Here is a 23368-nt window from a genome sequence, read left to right on the forward strand (position 1 = left end):
GGTTACAGTGACCAACCACTTAGGACAGAGTCATTCCTGTACAAATGATGTTTAAATAATTCACGTAGTAGTCCTCTTACTGTGTTCATTTTGGGTATTTTCATACTTGACATTTGAAAACAAATCTGACTATTTTATGAATATGTTTGTTTTCAAACTCTGTTACCAGCTGGGTATTCATAACCTGCAGTTTATTTTTAGGCTGTTAAAAATTTAGAAATGTAGTGAAACCAGCGCTGAGCTGTTTCTCAGTAGCCTAATTGCACTACTAATGTTATTGTATATAGAGAGAGCACAATACTGTTTTAGGCTACAGCCTGATTATAATCTGAACTACAGTACTGCATAGCCTATCTCAATGAAACACAGTACAGTAATGATATTTGCACAGCTGTACTGTATTTTCAAATGGTCTATACAATTCTGTAAATAGTGTAGCTGTCCATTATATTCATGTAATAAATATACAAGTTTCAATCTGCATGAAAATAAAGTTGCACAGACAATGTTAGGTGACTGACCCTCTCCAGGTTAAATCATTAGTAGAAAAAACTGGGGAAGACTGTGGACAAAACAGCTAAAAAAAATAAAGCCGAAGGTGGGTTTGTTAGTATTTAAAAAGCAAGAGATTGCTCACCAGTTGGTATGTTAGGGGTTTTTTTCTGATGTGGTTTCACATTCTGAAGAAATGATATCGAAAGATAAGAAGAAAGCAGTCACCTCAACTTTATCACGCAGGAGCAGAAAGTGATCACATCACCATCGCCCACCACCCTGCAGTCTAAATGTCGGAGATCAAACAACCTGCGTGCTGCTGAAGGAGCTGCTGCATAAACACACCCAGTTGAGGAGAGATCTATTCATTTATATTTGTTTTTTTACACAAGCTTTTGTTATTGTCATTTCTCATGTCTTTCGTTTTATTTGTATCTTTGTTGTTGTTTTAAAACTATTACTTAATGGAATGAGAATCAACTTTATTTGCCAGGCATGTAAACATATTCCAGGTGCCAAGACTAAAGAGTCTGTGGTGGATTGGTACGGTGAAAACGTTTTATTAAGAACATTATATTTATTCTATTGTTTAGCATTTATAATTATTCTAATAAATAATTACAAAACAGTGAGGCAGATATAATAGATTTTCAGAATAATAAATAATGTATTAGCATATGTAAGTAGCTAACTATCAGTGAGGCCTAGAATAATTAACTAAGTTTTTGTCTTTATCACGTTGTCAATATTTCACTTGCTCAGACTTGAATCTCTGTCATGTAAACTTTGTCACACTGACTTGTCTTGGTCTACTAGAAATTGTCACCTTGATCTGTCATTTGTTTTTGGACTTGAACTTCACCTCTGTCTTCTCTTTGTCACGTGGACTCTAGAGAAGTTTTCTGAATCTGAATTGCAGGTTTTGACTGAAACTTTGATCTTCTCTGGATCATGTAGGCTCCAACTTGGACTTGTCTAGTAGGTTTTGTAACTTTGATCTTTGATCTCTGTCATGTATTTGTCCCACTTATGTAGGTGACTGAATGTTATTTTTGTACTGCTACCAAAGTAATGATTTATTTAGCTTAGTTTGGATTATGCTGTGTACTGTCTACTCCAGTTGTAAACACCAATATATCATGTTTGAATGACAAAACTGATAAAGTAGGTTGCCAGGAAGTACGATGATACTCTTCGTGCATTCACCACAGCACATACTTCATTTCCTGACAGTGTTTATGTGGAGATAAACTGCTGTGTTGAGGACGAGTCTCCACACACATAAATATCACACCTTTATCGGACCATAAATAGACCCAGACACAGCACTGCTGCATCTGCAGAAGCTTTCAACTTTCCTGAATGGGTTCATATATATTAAAGACACATTTAAATAGTATGAGAACACAAACAAGAAAAATAACATGAAGGGAAATTTCCCATGTTGGAGAGGTGACCTTGTGGCCAAAATGTATATGAATATCAACCTGCAAAGAAGTTATCATTTCTGCAGATATATATCCCCCCCCCCCCTCCCTCATTTTTTATATATGTATATAAATATATAATGTGCTCAGTATATGTTTTGTAATGTGTCTGTTAGATGCTGACATTTCTTTTTGGACAGGTGGAAATTTGTCTTGATGGTGGGACTGGAGGAAAGGTCATCAGAGGGTCATCAACATTATTGGTATTCCTCCTTTGGGAGCCATGAAGATCCATCTTAATATTCAGCATGTTTTTGTTGATAACTAGTTAACTTTCTCTGAACCAAGATGTGGATGGCCATCCTCAGGGCAACAAAGCTCATTAAAGAGGTGGTATTATGCTCATTTTCAGGTTCAAAATCTTAATTAGGGGTTGTACCAGAACATGTTTACATGGTTTCATTTTCAAAAAACACCATGTTTTTCTCATACTGCACATTGCTGCAGCTCCTCTTTCTCTTCTGTATGTATGTAATATGCATGTGCACGCAAGCTATTCATGGCTGAAAATACGTTCCTGCAGGCATGAATCCATCCAGTAGTTGTTAATATTGAGTCCGGACCACACTGGAGGACAGCTCAACCAACATTATGCCTAACAATCTTAGTCTTTCTGAATCCATTTTTGTCCCTATTTTTGTATGTTTACATACAGTGCACTCAAATGAATCACTCGGTGTTTACAGTCTGTGGCTCTGAGTGTTTGTTTTATTGTGTTTTGAGGGTTGGTGGGCTGTGTAACTGTGTTATATCCTCTCTCAGCCTGACCTGCAAATGACCGATAGCTACATTCACATTAGAGTTGATTACTGCTGCTGCTCCTCTCCTTTACATCCCATCTGTATTCACTCATGCAGACCCATAATAAGCATTGCTCCCTTCAGGGAAGCACATTAAAAGGGAAATGAAAGCAACAGAAAACATGGATGATTAATTAAACATAATGAATCTGCCTATACAGAGGTACTGCAGCGTACAATTAAGCAATTAACATCCTATAATGATCTGTGGTGTATAACCGTGTAGAAATGCTCTCCATCACCATCATCAAAACACTAAATTAATCTGGAGGCTTGTGATGGAACAACACTTGATGAAGTCGTTGAATATTTTTATTTGCTTATCTGAATATTTATAAGATGGATGAATATTATTCATATGATGTTTACATCTTCAGAGTGCAGCCACTTTGCTCTCAGTCTGTGGGCTTCACAATTTTAATAAGAATACACCCACGCACACTGCCTGTCAAACAGTGGTGCTAACAGACCATAGCAGAGGTGAATGCGTAAGCCGTAATTTAAAATTAATTACACATCCGACCGAGGGACAATGGGGCCTTTATAAATTTTAATGTGGTGTTGCTAACACCTGCACTCAGGCTTGATAAAGTCATCATTTAATATAGCACATGAACATGATGTGCCTGTACTGATGTTAACCATGTCTTGTGACTGATTCATGCATACTGAATACTCAATATTATGTTTATTGATCAATGACAGGATACATCCATCACTGTAATACAGAGTGTGGAGAGGCTGCTCCCAGGACCAGCTCGAATTCACATGTATTTGTATTATTGCTTGAAATTATCACTAAACTTGTGTTGATTTTAACTTTATTGGAAAAAAATAACACAATCTAACATTGAAAGGACAACAGTTCAGTTACACTGAAGAACACATGGGCTATGTTCGAAGGGCAGCTGGCTCGCCGCCTCACTAACATAATAGACAGCTGCCTCAGTAGGAATCACTTTCGAGTGGAGGCATCTCGGTTAACGTTGGCTTCGTGTGACATCAGCACTCCGTCTTGCGTCTCATGTCTGTCAGTCACTAGCCTTAGCATCAGCTAGCCAGCTATTGAAAAGGCAAATGGTTAACAGAAGCCTCAGAAATCCTACTAAACAAACTTGGTTTACAGTGACGGGCTACTATGCCCGCCATGATGTCTTGCCTCTCAGTCGAAAAGGAATGTGGTTGTCATGATTCGGGAGGTTGTACGTCAGACTTCATGAACTGATACAGCTTGTTGGTTGTCAGGGAAAGGAAGACTCAAAACCCAGAGCTCTGCAAGCTTTATTCATTTACTTGGAATAAAACTTAACTTTGACTTATGATTAACTTTGGCCAAAAACGCCTTCTCCTATTGCTTCATTAAAGAACACGCAGGACCAAAGGACTGCACATAGTTTAAAAAGGGTAATTTAAAGTCACGGTCCAACACCATGCTCCTTATAACTTTGACTTCTGTACTTTGCAAATACAAAAGTCTTGGTGACACAGTCCAAATCTAAAATCCATCCCATGATGGTACTTTACTTTAGACTGCTGCATCCAGGCACACACAGCACAGCTGCTGGAGTTGCGTGTGTGTGTCGGAGAGAGATGCACACAAAGACAACTGTTGAATTTAATACATTAGTATGGAAATAAATCAATTTAAGGAGCTTTAAATTAGGTATTTACTGCATCTAGTCTTACCAGTTGTTAAACCGTGGCAAAACGAGGAAATAAGGCACATCAATTTGCCAATATAAGGTTCCTTTCTTGACACAAACGCAGTGCTTCCTAACGGTGTAGCCCAAGGGCCCATCATAACAGCCTGTGCTGTGGCCCGTTGTTACTACCTTACGCCGCTGATTTTGAGTGTGAATGTATAATCATATGTACTCCTCATAATATAGAGGGCTAAACACTTGAACATAAACAAAAGCTAACACAATCATTTACAGTGATGAAACAACTGACACTCAACTTCTTAATATATAGATCATATTTTCATACATTTTATTATGTTGTGATGGAAGTTGCAAATTCTCCACTGAAAGTGCCATAAATAATGTGACATAGATCTATCTGTCCTGTTCTTCAAAGTATAGCTTCTATCTGACACGTTTCCCCTAGTCTTGAACCCTTGTCCCAGGACCTTGGTATGTGTACGCATGACTTTTGTTTGTTTTCCCCTTTTTTGTGCAATTGCGGGATGCTTGGTGTGTTTTGTTTTCTGTGTTGTCTGTCTGTGTTCTCCCTCCCCTTCCCTGCACAGTCAGCGAGAGGAGGCGTGTCTTCGGATCTGGTTCACTCACTCACCCGTTCTTCATCAAGCAATCTCCCCAGCCTTTTTATACTGCCTCCAGACTTCCAGCCGCTGCCGGATCGTTGTGTCATTTGTGTATGCACTTGCACCAGCCAACTTCAAGTTAACTTGCTCAGATGAGTTAGTCTGTCGTTCTGATCCATATTAACCTTGTTTCTCTCCGTCCCTAGTCATCTACACCAGCCGTCGGTTTTGTGATCCCTGGACCCAACCCTTGCCACTCTGCCTGCCCGTCAGCGGCCACCTCTCGGACCTCAGCTCAAGCTTCCTGCCTTCCCGCCACCCTCTCCAACCCTGCTTACCATCCACCTGTTGTTCCGTGTAATAAACATCCTGAATTGCTCTCTGTCTGCGTCTGGGTTCTCTTTAAGAAATCTTGACACTATCAGAGAGTAGGCTTTTTCTGATGTTTATTTGCCACTTTTCACTGTTCACTGTCTGGGTATAGCTTAAAAAGAGAAACGCCAGGTAACATAGTGATTATTTCTTCAGCAAACATCTAGGGGAAGATTTAAACGCTCGACTGCAGACATTCGTTCTGGAACTCATTTCTTCCGAAATCAACACAAAACATATCGGACTATCCGTTCTTGTCTGATTCTCAGTGGAATGTAGATTCGTTTTTCTTCCAAGGTGATGGATTAGGTGGGGTTTTTATGATTTAGGTGTGGCCCTGCTCCTGAAACTCTGCTAGATAGCGCCAAAAAGATTCAACATAATATTCACTGTGTCCCCCTCCTTTCCTTAAACCTAGTGCATCTTGACTTATTTAGGAACATTATTTTGTCTTATCAGTCTGAGCCTTTCACAAACAAATTATGTTTAGAGGACTTATAACTGATCATCTATTTGGCTGTTGGTCAGGTATTTTTCTTCATTGCTCCACATTAAAGTGCAGTCACGTCACACTCTGGACTGCAAGAAAAAAATTCATACCCTAATCGTAACGTACATTGTTGAAGTTCTGTTCTGTTTATTAGCGGTGCTTCACTTGAGTAATAAGCTAATGTTAAGACAGTTGCATTTTGCAAGTAAGTGGGCTGCTTAAACTTTATCCACAATTTTTCCATTTATGGTGTTGAATCAGAAATGCTTCCAAACTTTACTTCTTTAATAGTTTGGAGTCATGATTACCTACTTAGCACGGCTTGCCGGTTATTTCAATTAGCGAAGAGATTCTGGACAACAGCTTCCCAATCATCAACTGTATAACTTAAACAAGCGAACAAGACTTGAAACTAACTTGGACCAGAAGCACAATGTTCGGGATATTGTATTTTATAATACTAGCAACATAAGAAATGAACTGGTGGAGTTTAAATGATATGCTCAATTCATAAGCTTCAGGCTAATTTGAGATAAGAGAGATCCTTCCTCTTTGTATGTGTGAACAAACACATGTGAGAAACGGTAGCGAGGGCAGCTTTGTCACACAATCAGAGCAGAGCAAACACAGCTGCATGTTTGATTGAGATGGCTCTGTTTGCTGTCACTGTATGTCCACTGCCTACTATCTAAATTGTCGTTAGTCTATTAAAATTATCACCTGCAGCAGCATTTACTGACACTATGAGCTCCAGAGGTCAGACACATGACAGGGTAAAATGACTGGAACACCAAAATGTAGAATAAAGAATGAAAATATTTTTAGTGTTCTCACAGTTTTGTGAGCTGTGGCATATGTTAAAAAACCTTAAACCTTTAATGACCACTGGAGTGAAAACTGAATCTTGAGGCTGTGCAAGAAAAAGTTCCCATCATTCTTCACTCCGCTCACTCTGAAGTGGAAAGATGCCAAAACAGCTGCAGGCAAGGATACAAGGCTTGATTTCAGCCAACAAAGATATGGCTGTTACGTTTCACAGGAGTATGGTTTCATTTTGATAATGTGATTTGTCTTACCAAAAATGAAAGCTACAATTCACTGCATGAAAATAAAGTTTGATTTGAAAACAGCTTTGTCTGTAAATCACAACTGAAAACACAGGGGGGGAAAACGGTTTGTTCCTCTGCGTGGGAATCTTGAGATTTGAGCCTTGTTATGCAATAAAATCAACACACATGTTACAACACTTTCAACAGAGAAATCACTAAATCTCAACGGACTATGTGAACATTTTTAGAAAGGGGCACATTTAGCTTTTTGTAGAAGGGAGGTTAAGTCTGGCTTTTGGGGGGAAGCAGGGAAAGATTTTTTTTTTCCTTCCCATGTGAGATTTATTATATTTTAAAAGAGACCAAACAAGATGGTTTTTACACATGTTATGGATCCTAAAGTTGCCAACTGCAATTTACAGTGGTGGAAGAAGTACTCAGATATTTTACTAAAAATACTCCATGCAGAATCTTACTTGAAGTGAAAGTACAGAAATATCATCAGTAAAATGTACATAAAGCATCAAAAGATAAAAATACTTCTTCTGCCATAAAATGTCCGTTGTTAGATTTGTAGTTTTAACTTTCTTTTCTACTCTTGTTTCCTCTTCTTCAAGCCCCATTTACACCTGGTATTAACATGTGATCCACATCTGGATAAGGACATCCAATCCATAAGTCTCTGCATTTACACCTGGTATTAAAACTTGTTGCAATTATCTTGACTTTGCTCACATTACTGTCGGATCTCAATTAGTTACTCAGGTCCAACTTGTTGATAAAGCAAGACTTGCTGGGCCCTATCCCACCTAAACCTTAAGCCCTGAACCCTCACAGACTTAATTGCACTTTGCCACATTTTCACATTACCTCGAAGATGCTGAAACATGTTGCACACTTTTTATTTTATGTATTTGCCTGATTTTCAAAGTCCTTGCAGGTTCTTGACCTACAGAGCGGACAAGAGGTAAATGTCAATCTACATTTGTCAATAATCAATGCACTATTGTTGGTCAAAACAGCATCATCAAGAAAGAACTCAAATAAATAGTTGAATAAAATAGGTGTGTAATAAGGTGATTGCATTCCTCCGACTTCATGTGTTCTATGCACCATCTTAAATCTATGTAAAATGATTTGAACCGTTTTAGCATCAGATTGGTTTCCATACTTGTTTGTTTACCCTTCTTCTTCTTCTTCTTCTTCTTCTTTCTCTTAAAAGGCATATTTGCTGTGATTTTTCTCACGCTTCTGGTAACCCCTGTGTTTCACATCACATCACAATGAAATGTGGGCAATTCCTTCAGGTAAAGTCTGCAGAAATGTGGCTCAAAAAAGGGCTCAAAATGTCAGCGAGAGAGCCCTTGACGGTGGGACAGCCCTAAGCCCTCAAGGACTTCCCGGGAACGCGCCTCAAAATCTGTGAGTGTGGACATTGGGATTGGGCCTTGGACTTGCGTCAATTAGCTGGAAGAGGTGGAGTTTGGTGACGTACACCTGGCCCAACACGTTCTGCATGCATTTACACCTGAATGTACGCACGTTTTTTTCCTTAGCCAGATAATGTATCCAGATACAGATTGCATGCTAATGTCAGGTTTAAACGGGGTATAAATGCTCAACCGGAAATTAAGATATGACGGATTTACGTTGTAATATTTGTACATATGATTCTCTGTAAACCACCAAAGAGCAAAATCTGTACCACATTAAAGGCCCCTATACACTGTGAGTATACATAATCTAGCTACATACAAGACATTGTTCCCAGGGGCCTCTAAATTCTTAATCCGGTTCTGCCTGCAAGTGGCAAGGAGAGCTTTCTATGCAATAAAAAGAAACATTAAAAGCTATATTCCAATTGAAATCTGGCTTAAAATTTCCAATTTGTTCTAGAACCAATAATTCTATATGGCAGTGAAATTTGGGGGCCAAAACTTAATAATGAAGTTGACAAATGGGACAAAACAATCATAGAATCTTTCCATACTGAGTTCTGTCAGAGCATCCTGCAGGTGCAGAGAAAAACACCAGATAATCTGTACAGACCTCGGCCAATAACCCCTCTTACTAAAAATACAGAAAAGATCAATTCAATTTTACAGTCACTTAAAATCAGTTAACCCCCAGACATACCATCACAAAGCCCTAACATACCAGGAGCTGAAACCAGAGAAGAGTCCCCTCAGCCAGCTGGTCCTGAGGCTCTCAGCAGTAAAAAGCCCACAACAGCCTCAGGACAGCAACACCAGCTCAAGCAGACCAAACCAAATCATCAACAAGCAAAAAGAAAAATATACTGAATACTGGAAAGAAACGACCAAAACACAAAGTAAATTCCAATGTTATCTGACCCTAAAAAGAGAATTCACACTGGCAAACTACCTGAGCACAATAAAATGTCCTAAACTAAGAAAAATGTTGACAACATCCAGACTGAGTGAACATAGCCTGGCCATAGAAAAGGGCCACAGACAGAGCTGGCTACCACAAAAGGAGAGACTCTGCTCCCAGTGTGACACAGGACAGGTATAGACAGAGCTGCACTTTCTAACCTCATGCCCTAGAGTGGATTATAGAAAGGGTGAGTAAAAGGGGGGGAAAAGTGGCAGATTTCAAAAGAAGTAGTATGAAACATGATGTTAGTATCCTCTGGTGTTGCACAACCCAGTGCCCATTCAGAACAGGAAATCCCACCCTAAAAAAAAAATAGCTTACATCCCAACACTTCAGAGCTGCCTGTAAACTATACAACTTAACTCTGTAGCCAACCGCTGTTGTTCTGACTCTTAGATGAGCATTGTAGTTACTATTTGATTTGCATTTTAAATAAAAACTTAAGCTTACAAAGCTTCCCAACATTTTTAGCTTGTATGGGCGGCTGTTAAAAGCCTGTTTAAGAGGTAAAATTATGTTTGAAAGCAGCAAGGATTAGAGAAACTTACACTGATGCATCAATATTAACAATCCAAAAATATCATTATAATATATCAGTCAGAGGCCACATTGCTGCATAATGAATACTTTTACTTTTGATACTTAGGTACTTTTTGCTATAGGAAATTTTTTTACTTTTACATTGTTGTTTTTGTACTTCAATAGAAGCTGTTCTTCTTCCACCATTGCTTGTTCTGAAAGTTAGCTTCTTATACCTGTAGAGTGTGCTACAGAAACCATTAAAACCGGTTACTGGAACCTATGGAACATACTGTATGACTGCAACATGTAGAAAACAGAAACCAGAATCTGGAATTATTGAGAAGGCTTCTCTTTTGAGAAGCAGACCAGACCACTACGGTCTGTACACCTGGATTAACAACAGGTTTTACTTAAACCAACAGGTTTTACTTAATAAAATAGTTGTCCTAACCCTTTTATTCCGGTAATGATATCTTGGTAGGGTGGGTAATTAATTAATATCATTACTGTCATCTTGTGGCTGCAGGATGAAACTACAAATAAATATCACACAAAGTCCACAAAGAAGCAAACATTTAATCACAACCAGCAGCCATTTGTCCTTCAAGCTTTTCTCTCAGTAGTTCTGAGCTTTTGGTATGGCTGCTGGATTCACTGGCACTGATTTTCTAAAACAAATATCACAAACATCAAGACGGGATGAAGTTTTCAAATATCTGTTGAAGAAAGAAATGTATACGCCAGTCTGACGACCCAGTTTAAAATACCATTGAAAACGTGATCACTGATGATGGGCATGTTGTCTCTGGAGCTGAAGTGAATTTTATTGACAGGCAAGGCAAGCAACCACTTAGGGCCTCAAGGTCTAACGTACTCAACATCTCAAATTGTAGACCCCCTCCAAAAACTTATGCCTGAAAACCTCCCACGTGGTTCTTGCCTACCTGATGATGCCAGAAAACCCAGATGCCTTGCTTTTGGCGTGAGGGGTCAGAGGTGAGGGAGGGTTCAGGTTGGTATTTTACATCAGACAAAGAACTTGCCTCCTTACTTGTCTTGTTAGATCATAGCGTTGCATTTGATACCATTGACCATCATATCCTATTACAGAGATAGGAACGCCTCTAAGCTGATTTAAGTCTTATCAGATTGATCTCAGTTAACGATTAATCATCCATGCACACAAAAGGTACGGTGAACAACTCACTGAATCTTCTAAAGAGCGAATTCCTCTTCAGCCTGCAGAGTGGCTATAGCGTCAGGTTTCCACTGCCAAAGATGCATTTCAGTGTTTTGTTCAGTGTTGGGTTCTCTCCGGGTGCTCCGGCTGTCCAAAGACATGTGGACTAGGTTAATTGGTGGCTCAAAATTGTACTTGGTTGTTGTTGTTTGTCTATGTGTGACCCTGCGATGGACTGGCGACCTGTCCAGTGTGTACCAGTGTGGATGGATGACCCTGAATTTAGTGTTTCCCTTTATATAAATAAAGTAGGGCTGTCGACCGATTCAAATATTTAATCGCAAATGTATCCCTTTTTTTTATCTGTTCTAAATGTTTTAATACTCTGATCAACATGATGTTTTTATGTTTCTGCTTGTCAAGTCTCCAGCAGCTGGTTATTGGTCATAGAGGAGGGAACCTGTTTCAACAGCCAGCTGGCCAGAACAGTCACAACGTTATGTTACACACTATCTGCTTCTGATTTTATACATTTCCTTATTTTTAATCTGAAAAGAGAATTTAATGCACTCTTTCTCACAGACAGAGCCACCCTACCCTAGTAAGACTGGCAGAGACAAACTTTCGGAGGACCCCCAGACCTGTCCTTCATTTGTGTTCCCTCCACTGTTGAAACAAAAATTAATGCGCTTAGATAAAAAAATTTTAAAAAAATAAAAAAGACATCAGAAAACAGTCTGGGTTGACACACTGGGGAACAACATTCCCAGATACCAGGTCGGGTCTGGTCTCCCAATTTAGGCTATGACGTGCAGGATGACAAGTATGCTGATCACACTTTATTAGTGACTTGGCTTTGCATCTATACATGCTTTAAAATTCTGAATTTGACTGTTAAACCTCTTTAAACATTTCCTAAGGAATGAGGAGGATGACCCTTGACCCCTGCGGTGGGTAATGTTACAGACCTTTTAGGGTTGGGCACAGGGGGCGCCAATCTAAAATCTTGCCTTGCCTTAAATCCTACCTATCACATTCAAACACAAGAAAAGGAGACTTTGTTTTCAGTCTCTAGAGTTTATTTTGAAATGATATGAGTGCAGATTTCACAATAACACAGTTCCTGTTACAGCATTTGTCTATAACATAAGTCTTTGTTCCCCTTTTTTAATGGCAGTGTGGCGTTCACTCTCTGTGGCAGATCTGAAAGCTTGTAACCCTGAGCTGTTGTTTGGTTTGTTACATGGCTTAATCCTAAATTAAACTCTGAAAGTTTTGTAATCTCATTTTTCTAGTGGCTTCTATGTAACAACTGTACTGAGACAGATAACACATCTAATATCTAATATCTGCCTCTAATTTGTGTTACCTGCTTGTTACAAGAAAAAAAACAATATTACTTATTTACTTATATTGACAATGTTACATCAGGTTATGACATTCAACCATATGACAAAATGTCCAGAGGAGTGTTCTGTTTTCAAATGACTGAAGTGTTTTACAAATACACGCACGCAGCTTTGGAAAATATGCAAGTTCATTGTCCTAAATGTTCTACAAACACTAACAGGTGACAGTTTTCTTATGACATGTTTTTAAATGTTCACATGCAATCATAGTTTTGAAGAGTCCTCAGACCTCAGAAATTCTAAGTGCCATCAAATCTGGAAAAGTTTTCAGTGCAGATTATGATTGGATTACAGTAATTGTCCCATTGCCAATTAAAGCTTGGCTAGAAGTTCCCCCATCAGCTCCCGCCTCTCTATGCTAAACTAGGCTAAACAAGTCCTGGACCCACCTCTGTGATGGACACACTAATATTAACCAATATTTTGCAGCAAAATAAACGACTGCGATTAGGGGAGTTGCTCATGGGGACGGAATAAATCCACGCACATATCTTCCGTCAAACCTATCTTTGGTCACCTTTTATGTGCAAATGTGTGCTGTTGTGTTTGGACAGTTCTGAGCTTTTCAGTGGCAGCCATCCTTTTTGCTTATTCATTTAACTTCCTTTGCTAGAATCTAAACTGCTCCATAATGTTTGTTTGTGGTACAAGAGTCTGTGGTACAAATATCTTTTGAAAAACCTGTGTGAACTAATTGGCCAGTTAGTGAGGCAGTTAGCTTGCATGCTAATCTGGTAATCTTAAAGTGAAAGGACACATATGGCAAGCCAGACATTTAGCTGGAATAACTATGATGACAGATTAGCACTAGCATGCTCCTTGCTGCCTTGTGTGTTAGCAATTAGCTTGCCAGCTCCACTACTTTGCCAAGTAGCCCTACAAGCACTCACTACATCACCAAACTATCAACACCAATGACCTCCTTGTAGGTTAGTAGAACTGTAGTCAGAGGTAAAGGCTGAGCTTAGAACCTGCCTCTGTTATATAATATTTCTGCTATAATACTTTGTTATAGTAGACTTATATAACAGAGAAATATTATAGAAAAGACGGCATGCAGCATACCATCAAATAACACACAAGAGATTCATAAAAAAAATAAATGTTTGCTATATTTTCTACAATAGAAATCTGACAGAAAAAAGGCTGTGAGGCAACACTTCTACTCCTGAAATGAAATCTTCCTGCAGCATGCCACATCGTGCCTTTTCCCTGACTCTCATATAAGGCAGAAATGTGGTTTTAAAAAAATGATATATAAAGAAGATATCATGTATTGACCACTGAGTTCTCCTGTCACAGTGCAGAAGTTAAAGGTCAGGGGTGGAGGGTTCCCTTCAGTATCCCTTCATGGCAATGTTTGCTCCTCCTGTTCTGTCATGACGTTTGACCTGATGGATCATCAGGATGGAGATCAGCAGGCCCAGCAGCTAGAAAGACAGGTAGTCAGTTAGAAAGACATACAGGTACAGTAGACCAGCTGTCACACACCTTGAAATCCCAACAGTAGTGAAAGATATCAATCAAGCAAATATCTCACTGACTAGAGGCCAACAGCTGGCAGGGGTGAGCTGATAAACATGTGGAGTACTGTCAACTATAATTTCACTACCAGCAACGGGAAAAACAAAAGTTAAAGTCAACTGATGGTGGTTCCTACCAAAATGCATTTTGAGACTCATAGTTGACTTTTTTTTAATTACACAGGCTTGATCATCATTAATTTTATTCGCTGGAAATTCCTGCTCACACATTGAAACTCTATATTACCAAATATAGGTCTGTGGTTTATTTTCCCTCCACTGAAGCTTTAGATATACCCACAGTGATTATGGATCTTGAACAATTGCTGGAGCTTAATAAACGATGCAGTCATAGAACACGACAAAACAACAACGAAGGAGAGTAACAGTGGCGCTTACGGCAGTGACAGCAAATCCAAAGAAGAAGCCCATGACTATCTGAAAGAAGAAGTTGAACCACCCAAAGATGTAGTCACTGCAGGACTGCAGAAGAAGAGATGGAGAAAGGGGCATTAACATCACTAACTCGTAAATTGGATGGTGTTTTGTTTGGTTGAATGATTGAATACCTGTTTATAGATTTGGCTTGGGCCCATGGTTCCCTGCAAGAAAACAAGAGCAAAATATGATCATCATAGTAGGGGTGACCCTCAATCGTTGAAGATTCGACGTTTCGACAGAAGGAGCCCGATTCAACAGTCAGTCTCGCAGTCGAATCTTTGCAGAGGCGTTACGAAATGAAGATCATGCCTTTTTGGCTGTTTGAGGGGGGTTAATGTCTGATTTTACATAGAACTTGAAATAGACGCTGGGGGAAAGTTTAAAAACTACTGTATCTCTGAAGTATCTCTAACTAAATCACACACATTCAGCCTATTCTCCTTTTAATAACTAATGCAATGTTCAATGTAAGATTGTTTTCACTCAGCCTTTGGAGCCCCCATCTGATATACAGTATATATTCTAAACCTGATATTATTTTACAAAACCAACCTGGGGTTTGGCTTTACATCCAGATCCAAATAGTCCATTTGAGTTGCACTCACAGGATTGAGGGATTTCATTACCCCAGTCCTGTTCACTCACCACTCCGCAGCACTGGCCCTACAACCACAAGAGAGTGTGAGTTTCAACTGAAACTGAATTGATAAAGGATATCAATATTCACTGAAAGAAAGAACATAATGCAAGACATAATCAGTTAATTATAAATACTGAAAATCTCATGTAGTTTTAAAACCAAGACATGGTTTTATTTAGCTCAACTGTAGAGATTTTTTGAGAAGGGCTTTATTTTTCAATTTCACCTGTTTTATGACCATATTTGAAAAAAGTTTGTGTAAAATTTACAATAAGGATTGTTGAACCTCCTTGAGGGTTTTTCAAAGTGTGCCCTGTTTTTTTGTTTGTTTGTTTGTTTTAGCTGCTATCATTTTGACTGTCATAATCTGCAACGCAAAACTCTCAAGTGTAAAAATGTGATTATATGAAGGTTGTCTGTGTACTTAAGAGAAATACCTCATCCATCCACTGGTAAGCATTTATCCTAGAAGAGCCTACAAAGTATTTTTCAGTCTAGCTAGATTACACTCATAAGGGTTAATAGTACACATTACAGATTGCTGGATCCCCTCAAGCAGCATTCTCAGTCCTTCGTCTTCCATGTAGGGCTTTGCCAACTCAGTGGACATGCTGTCAAAGAAGTTCTTCACCTACAAGAAGAGAAAGAACAACATCAGCATCAAGATAGATGTAAAGAAAAGAGAGGAAATGTAAGTATTGGGATTGAAACAGAAAACATTAGAATCAAGATAGAGAGGAAACAAAGGTAGGATCATGGTAGATAGACGAGAGAGAGAAGAGCAGATACTGTTTCCAAAATTTCTATCTGCACTAAAAAACAGAGTGAATTTGGATACATTATAAGATAATTATATGAGAGGGAGTAACTAATGGTAGCAACATCAGAGTCAAGATGGAGAGAGCACAAAAAAATAACATCAAAATATAGAGAATATTGGCGTAATCGTAAACATCTGCTGTCTGATTTATTTGCGATTATTATTTACTATGTAGAGATGGGAATTTAAACAAATTTTAAGCTATAACTAGTTGGTGTTTGACTGTAATTTTCACATTTATGAAAGGCAAAGCAACAGATAGTGTAGGAAGAAATAATGTACATGCTATGGTCACCAAGCCTTTAGAAACACAAGGGAGAGATTTTGGACACAGCTGGAATTATCATTAAGATGCAGAGAGATTATTAACAAAGGCAAAGCTTTAAGTGAGACAGGTAGACAGACTGGGTAAGAATAGCATCAACATAACAGAACATGGAGATCATAGATGATAGATACAGAAACAGATTGACAGAAATCAAACACTGTCATTTATGGGCGGATAGATGGATGACCTTGTTCCTCATGACAACGACAACGATGCCAAAGATCAGCATGATGATCATTCCAACCCCCATGAAGCCTGCAAACTGTACACGAAACAATATTCAAAGATAAGATGACACATTTTTTGTTTTGTTGATTAGAGTGAGCAAATAAAAACATCACGTTGATTCTTCCTCTGAGTTCTGTCTCTTTTTGACATGGGCTACGTACTATTTTGAGGGCGAGGTCTTTCTCGGAGCAGCCTGCATAGATTCCCAGGCTGGAGACGCCGAGGACGCCGATGGCAAACACCCATATCCATGCCAGACTCGGGACCCCAGCCGCCGACACCTGTTACGCCATGACAGGACAATGACACAAGCACTGAGTAAACACTTAAATGATGACTGAAAATATTTTATTGTCAATAAATCCCATGAAAAAAATAAAAATGTATGACTCTGCATCACTCAGTACTTCCCCTCTAAAACCTGGTACATGTTGAAGATCTAGTTGGAACACCATTTAAATAAAGGCTATGATCCAAAACACTATATTAGTAATGCAGCTTTTAATAGACAGATAAGAATGTAACGGAGATATCCATCCAATGTTCACTGCTTCAAAGGAGACTTTACAGTTTTTTACAACTGCTTACACGTTTTCAAAACTATGTCTCCTTTCGTCAAAACTCCCAAAACTGCTCATACAAAATGCCTCACATCTCCTTCAAAATGAAACACTGCCTTCAAAATGCCGTAAACACATCTCAAAATGAAGCATTGGCATCAGATGGCAAAAATGTTTTGTCAAAATAGTAAATTATTGGACACACTATTCACACACTGTGATTCTAAATCTAAAGCTCTTTTGTCTTTCAAAGGCTTATGTGTACATTTCCATACGATGTTCTAGAGTGAAAGTAATCTGCTGAGAGGTGCTGAAAATTACACTACAAACACCACGGCAATTCTGAAACAGCACATATTTACCTGGCAAAACATTACAGTTGTAACAGCAGCACGGTGTTGTGTACAGTAGCATACAGGAAAAGGAAACCATAAACATATGTAAACCAAAAGTATAATTTTTACTTTTATTGCCAAAAATGAATACTTATTGTACAAGACTGTACTGCTGAAATAACCACAAGATTGTTGCGACCTGTTCTAATTTCTGAAGGTTCAAATTATGGACGCCGCTGTAAAGCAACTCAAGTTGGGCAACAATGATGGCTCTCCTTCCTTTTCTTCTTTGCCCTAGTCCTCTTCCTCCTTGAACTTGCCCACGTTGTCGCCCCCTGCCTCTCCCTCCCCTTGCTCTCTGTCCATTGTTGGCATCCATTGTTCAACAGGTAATCTGACCTTTGACCTATGTTTAGGTCAGCTGTAGACTAAAGCAGTGACTGGTTAGTGATCAGTTAAGCAGTTAGTGCTTGCACGTGTGACCTGGTGAAAAGCATTTTCATTGATTGTTTGGAAAAAGACAGCAGATCACTTCCTGTTAGATTTTTGTGTCTTAGGTACAGAATTGTGTGCAGTGTTTTGAAAAAATGAAATGCGCATGAAAACTGAACATGAAAGGCTGAGAAATGGCTAATGATTTTGGAGATTTGAGGTGAGGTTTTGCTCTTTGAGTGAGAGGTTTCAAAAATCGTGTGACGTGTAAAGGTTTTCTTGGTCATTACTAATAATTACATTTTTGGTGAGAGAAAAATAAAGAAAATTGCAATAAAATGCAAAATTTCATTTTTTTTTAACATAAAAGGACCCCAGTTTTTTTAATGTATTTTCCAGACACAAGTATAGTTTTTTTTTTTATAAGGATCAATACTATACAGATATGGGTATCAACTTTCAGCTCATTAGCAAGGTTAAATTCTGCATTTCTTTTAAATGGACGATGGAATGCATGTTGCTATATTCAACAAAAATGGAAAGTAAATGTCATTTATTAAAAACAATGAACGTGTTTGCTCTATTACACAAAAAGAGGTGGAGTTATTTTGCTTTCAGTATTTCTGATAACATTTTCAGAGCCATCCTGTTTCTCTGTTTCAGAGAAGGTCGACTGTGAGAATGGAAAACCTCCCACGAGCTGCATCTGTTCTGCATGAAGAGAAACACTGACAGTCCTGTAAACATTTCTAAACAGGTATTCAGATGTGCTGTATAGAGGATTATACATGTGATGTCATGATTAACAGCCTTGATTTTCACAAACGCAAACCAGCCGCTTTCTTTTTTTTAGAAGTTTTTAGAGTAATGAACACAAACAGTTCCTTAAACCGCTCTGCATTTCCCCAAACTGACACTTCTAAAATTCTTAATTGTTCACATGTGAATCTGACTGGTTCACCCTGTGAGTCACATTACAGTAAATCTGCTGCTCGTTCTGCAAACAGACATCCTGTAATGGTTAGTTGTAAATGCATGTCTGGCAGCGACCATTGACATGACAGAGATAAAGAACAAGGAGGGAATTCATCTGGCAGCTCACATTCATTATTTGGTCCCCAGGCAGACAAACCCTTCCGGTTTAGCTTCTGTCGACACTATTTATGGTCCAACACTTGCGACAGATAGAAGTGTAATAGTAATTTCATTATAGTTGCTTTTATTACATTTTTAAAAAGCATATATTCCTGTTTGAAACACTCAAATAGTCAAGATTTTATGTGTTCTGCATTTTTATGCAACAATGTGGAACATGAAGTGGATTCACTACTGTTGTTGTTGTTGTTGTTGTTGTTGTTTACCTGACTGCTGATGGCGCTGGCCTTCACCGCCCCATAGATCAGCACACATCCGATGATCTGAGGACACACCACATTGTTTAGTTTAAAGAGTGGTAAAAATAGAAAGTGAATGCAAGATAGAAGGAAGAATTAACAGAAAATGAGAAAACAAACTACTTCATGGAATAAAAAATAACAAACAATGAAACATAACATTAACTCTGCTGGCAAAGCTTTGACAAGCCCACATCACTGTATTTCAAACTTAAATGTATTTTTTTAATTAGGTGTTTTATTTCAAATATATGTAAAACAGAAACATCCGACAACAAAATGCAATCAAATAAACAAATAAAAATTAATAAATAACACAATAATAAATAAATTATTAATAATAGTTACAGCCAAAGAAAGTTTTGAAACTTTACATATTTACACATCTACTTATCACAACCAAAAGCAATTCAAAATGTACATCGCTTACAAATTATTATAAATGATTCTAACTTAAATAAAACTTAAAGGGGGCGGGGTCTCCTAGAGCCAGTGTGAGGAGGCATAAGCAGGGAATTTAAAATATTTTCTTTCCAAAACAACATGACAGAAACACTTCTTTAAAAGTGCACTAGAGAGGAATTTAAAGAAGAACATCTAGACTTTAAATTTATACAATTTCTAACTGTTTAATGACATGAAATGTAACACAAATATTAATCTTTTCATTTATTCATTTAGCTGACACTTTTATCCAAAGTGACTTACAATTGAGGTCGCACACTTCTGGAGCAACTAGGGGTTAAGTGTCTTGCTCAGGGACACATCTTTAGTTCCATTGTGAACAAAACTAAACGTGTGGGCAGAGTTTAGTTACAAGAGGGATTTAAATCAAATCCTTGAAAATAGGTTGGTTTGCGATTGTACATGGTGAGATGGAGCTGTAGGACTGCTCCCCTCCAGGAGGAGGCAGAAAGGAGACTTATAGTAATTTATTAAACCTCAAATTATGGGCAGCTAAAATCCAAAAACACCTATACTAACTTCCCACAAACGAACGGGCATGATGATACATCTATATAACTGTCCCTGAGTTTAAGATGAGTCATTAGTTCAAAATAGTTTTACAGTGACGCTCGATTGGATAACTTAGATAATGCATTTTTCATTGTCTTTAAAAGCTTCAAGTGGCTGGAAAATAGTCTCAACTCTCAGATGTTTTCAATTTCAGAGCATAAAATAACTAAACCCATGAATATGTAATTTCCACAAAATCAAAAGTGTGCTCACTATCTCTGTAATTTCTATTTATCCAGACATTGCATTGATACCAGTGCATGCTGGGGTTTTTATTTTGTCTCCCTTGTCTCCTGATAGAGATTTCTCCACTGAGACGGTAGAGGGAGACGGTGCACCAGAGACGCTCTCCAATTCACAAGAACGCTCACACGAACTATAACCGTCTCAACCTGGAAGCATTCAAATTTATGTTTTTTTAATCTATAATGTTGCACTTACATGATTTATTTGTAAGAACTGTGCCAAACACAATATTTCTGCTTTAATTAAACAATAAAATTAAAATATGAGAAAAACAAGATGGAAACTCGAAACCTTTTCCCGCCCTTGTGTGGGTGGGGAAAGTGGGCAAAAGAAAGGCCCTCTTTGAAGCATTGCAAAAGGAAAAACCTATTAGAGAAAGTTCAAGGGATTCAGCTTTGTTTTCATTCATTTAGTCTACAAAAGTCTCTTGCACATATTGACATTTGGTTCATTTTTATTGACTTTTAAGCTGTTTTTTTTTTTAAATGAAATGCATCTCAAATGTCCCTCAAACTGTAAACCGCCTCCTCAGACTCCACCCTCTTTAAATTGCTTCTCTTTTTTTCTTTTTTTCCATCAGTGCTTGGCGTTGAAAACACGTCTCGTCTGTGTAGCAGAAAGGAATGAGGCTTTAGATGAAAAAGGGGGTCGGTGGGCTGTCTGAAATATGACCCATGCCTTCCCCTCTTTGTCTGAGTTTTTTTTTTTTTTTCAGTTACTGGAAGTGACTGTTATGAACAATAAAACTATCTGTACCTGCATGATTGAAACCTGATGCTTCACGTCTTTGTTTGACGTTTTACCACTTTACTTTCAATTTTAATCAAACATCATGACAATATTTACTATATATAGTTTAGACTTTATTAGTTTATTAAAGTCTTTAAAGTCTGTTTTTTTATCTTTCTTCTAAGTAAACCTGTATCTTATGTTCTTTTAAGCATTTAAACTTTTTTCCACCTTTCTTTTTTGTTTGGTAAAATCTGATAATCAAACAATTACAATTTTCTTTCACTTTGATCGTATCCACCTGTTTGTTTCAGAACAATTTAACATTAACTCTGATGTGTTTTAACAAAACAATTCATCTTTTGCTCCAAACACAAATACTAAACTAATAAAAATAAAACCACAAAAATACTAAACTGAACTAAAATTTATGTAAAATTATAAAAAGTGTTTCTACTTACTGCAAACAGCACATTGAAGAAGATAAAGAGGCATTTGATGCACCCGTTAATTTTTCCCATCTTTAGTTTTTGGCTCTCAGAGATGAAGAAGTGAAGCGGTAACGGTGTGTGTGATGATGTGCAGCCCTGTGTGCTGTAATAAACTGCCTACAGAGTGAATGTGAGTGAGAGTGAATGCAGAGCTACGTCACTCAGAACTGATCTGCAGCCAAACACTGGAATCTACACACAGGAGTCAACTGTGATGCAACTGTGAGGACAAAAAGTTTCACAAACAAGTTGCACCTTAAAGTGCTTCACATTCAATTACATAAAGGATTTATTATTTTTATTATTATAATTGATTTATTAGGGTTTTAGTTCAGTTATTGACTTAATTATTAACTTTTGTTTAACAAAGAATCTTTAAAAAAGATCCATCTTAAATAATAGTTTATAAAAACACAGGCAATATTCACACAATAGAACAGTAAGACAGGACTTGAGGCATTGAAGAGAGAAGTTTAACGATGTAGAAAATGACATTTTCTATAAAAACATGGTTTGATTGTGGCGTTTCAGTGTCTGATATGACTGCGGAAGTGAACACAGATCCGTCTAGATGATTTATACAAAGATGACAGGATGTCGCGATCCGGGTCTGAGTCTGTGTTTTTAATTATTTTTGCCTTGTCTGCTCTGCATTCTGATTCTTGTTTCACTTTTCACTTTTCCTGGTTACATGGTTTTGGTATCTATTTATGTGGTTTTGTATCAGCACACTCCTGTGTTCTTTTGAAATGATCTTTTTGGTGGTTAGTGAAGTTTAGAAATCCCCAGTTGGTTCTAGTTCTAGTTTGTCACCTGAACTTTGGCTTTCCGTTGCATTTTTTCTGTTGTGTTTTGTTGTCTGTTAGGATTTTTTTTTCAGTGGTTGAATTATTTTGGACACGTGGGTTGAACTCACTGTGTGAGTCTTGCATTTGGACCCACATCCTGTCAGTCACCTTGCAAACTATGACACAGGAAGTTTACATAAAAGATAAGGCTGAGATTTTCTATGTTTTTCTTTACCTTAACAAATCCCATGAAAAAGACAAAACCAAGAATTTCTCACTTCGTCTCTTTATACTTTCTGATGTTCGTCTTCATTAGGAACAAGAAAATCTGCAAAAGCAAATATATAGTTAAATTTTTTTCAAAACAGCTGAACAGTAGTTTTAGTCAAACAAACAAGAGGATACACTGCCTTTTGTTTTCTAGTGCAAAACATCCTCATACCTAAACAACATATATACTGTCGTTTTCTGCGGTGTTCAAACAATATTACTGCACTCCTGTCTTCACTGTCACCCGACTTCAAGATGTTGGTTGCCTGGTCACATGACAGATGCTGGTGTGACTCTGGTGAGCTCTGGTACTTCTTTTTTAGGGTGAGGTAAGGATTGTGGTCAAGGCGTAGGTGTGCTGAAACTTTGAGTCCGGCATGAAAGTCACACAAACAAAAAAATACATCAAGTAGAACAATTAGCACTAAAATGACTTGAAGCGTTATTAAAGGTTCTGTTAATGTGTAAAACCAAAACACAGCCGCTGCTGTTGCGCTGTACAATCTCAGTACATTTCCTCATTTTGACTCATGTGTTTTTCACATAGGAAACATATTTGAATGGAGTTGCTAGAAGACTTCAAAGATTAAAAAACACCTGTGACAAGATTTTACTATAATGCTGTTGCAGCTGAGGTCAAACTGAGCAATGTCTGTACA

General features: G+C 38.0%; 1 protein-coding gene across 1 annotated transcript; it reads right to left on the minus strand.

The window, feature by feature from the left end:
• Positions 1 to 12119: 12119 nt before the first annotated feature.
• On the minus strand, positions 12120 to 21780 carry LOC119894960 (CD63 antigen-like). The gene is made up of 9 exons (XM_038707680.1): positions 21622 to 21780; positions 19136 to 19192; positions 16609 to 16728; positions 16407 to 16481; positions 15607 to 15702; positions 14984 to 15094; positions 14560 to 14592; positions 14390 to 14473; positions 12120 to 13897 (listed from the first exon to the last, which is right to left on the minus strand). The coding sequence occupies exons 1-9, from the start codon at positions 21679 to 21681 to the stop codon at positions 13805 to 13807; spliced, it is 729 nt and encodes a 242-aa protein (XP_038563608.1). The 5' UTR covers positions 21682 to 21780; the 3' UTR covers positions 12120 to 13804.
• Between the last annotated feature and the right edge of the window lie 1588 nt (positions 21781 to 23368).

This window comes from Micropterus salmoides, unplaced genomic scaffold (assembly GCF_014851395.1).
Source record: "Micropterus salmoides isolate LMB-PRFRI ecotype aquatic unplaced genomic scaffold, ASM1485139v1 Ms_hic_scaffold_9, whole genome shotgun sequence".
In the NCBI taxonomy this organism is placed as follows: Eukaryota; Metazoa; Chordata; class Actinopteri; order Centrarchiformes; family Centrarchidae; genus Micropterus; species Micropterus salmoides.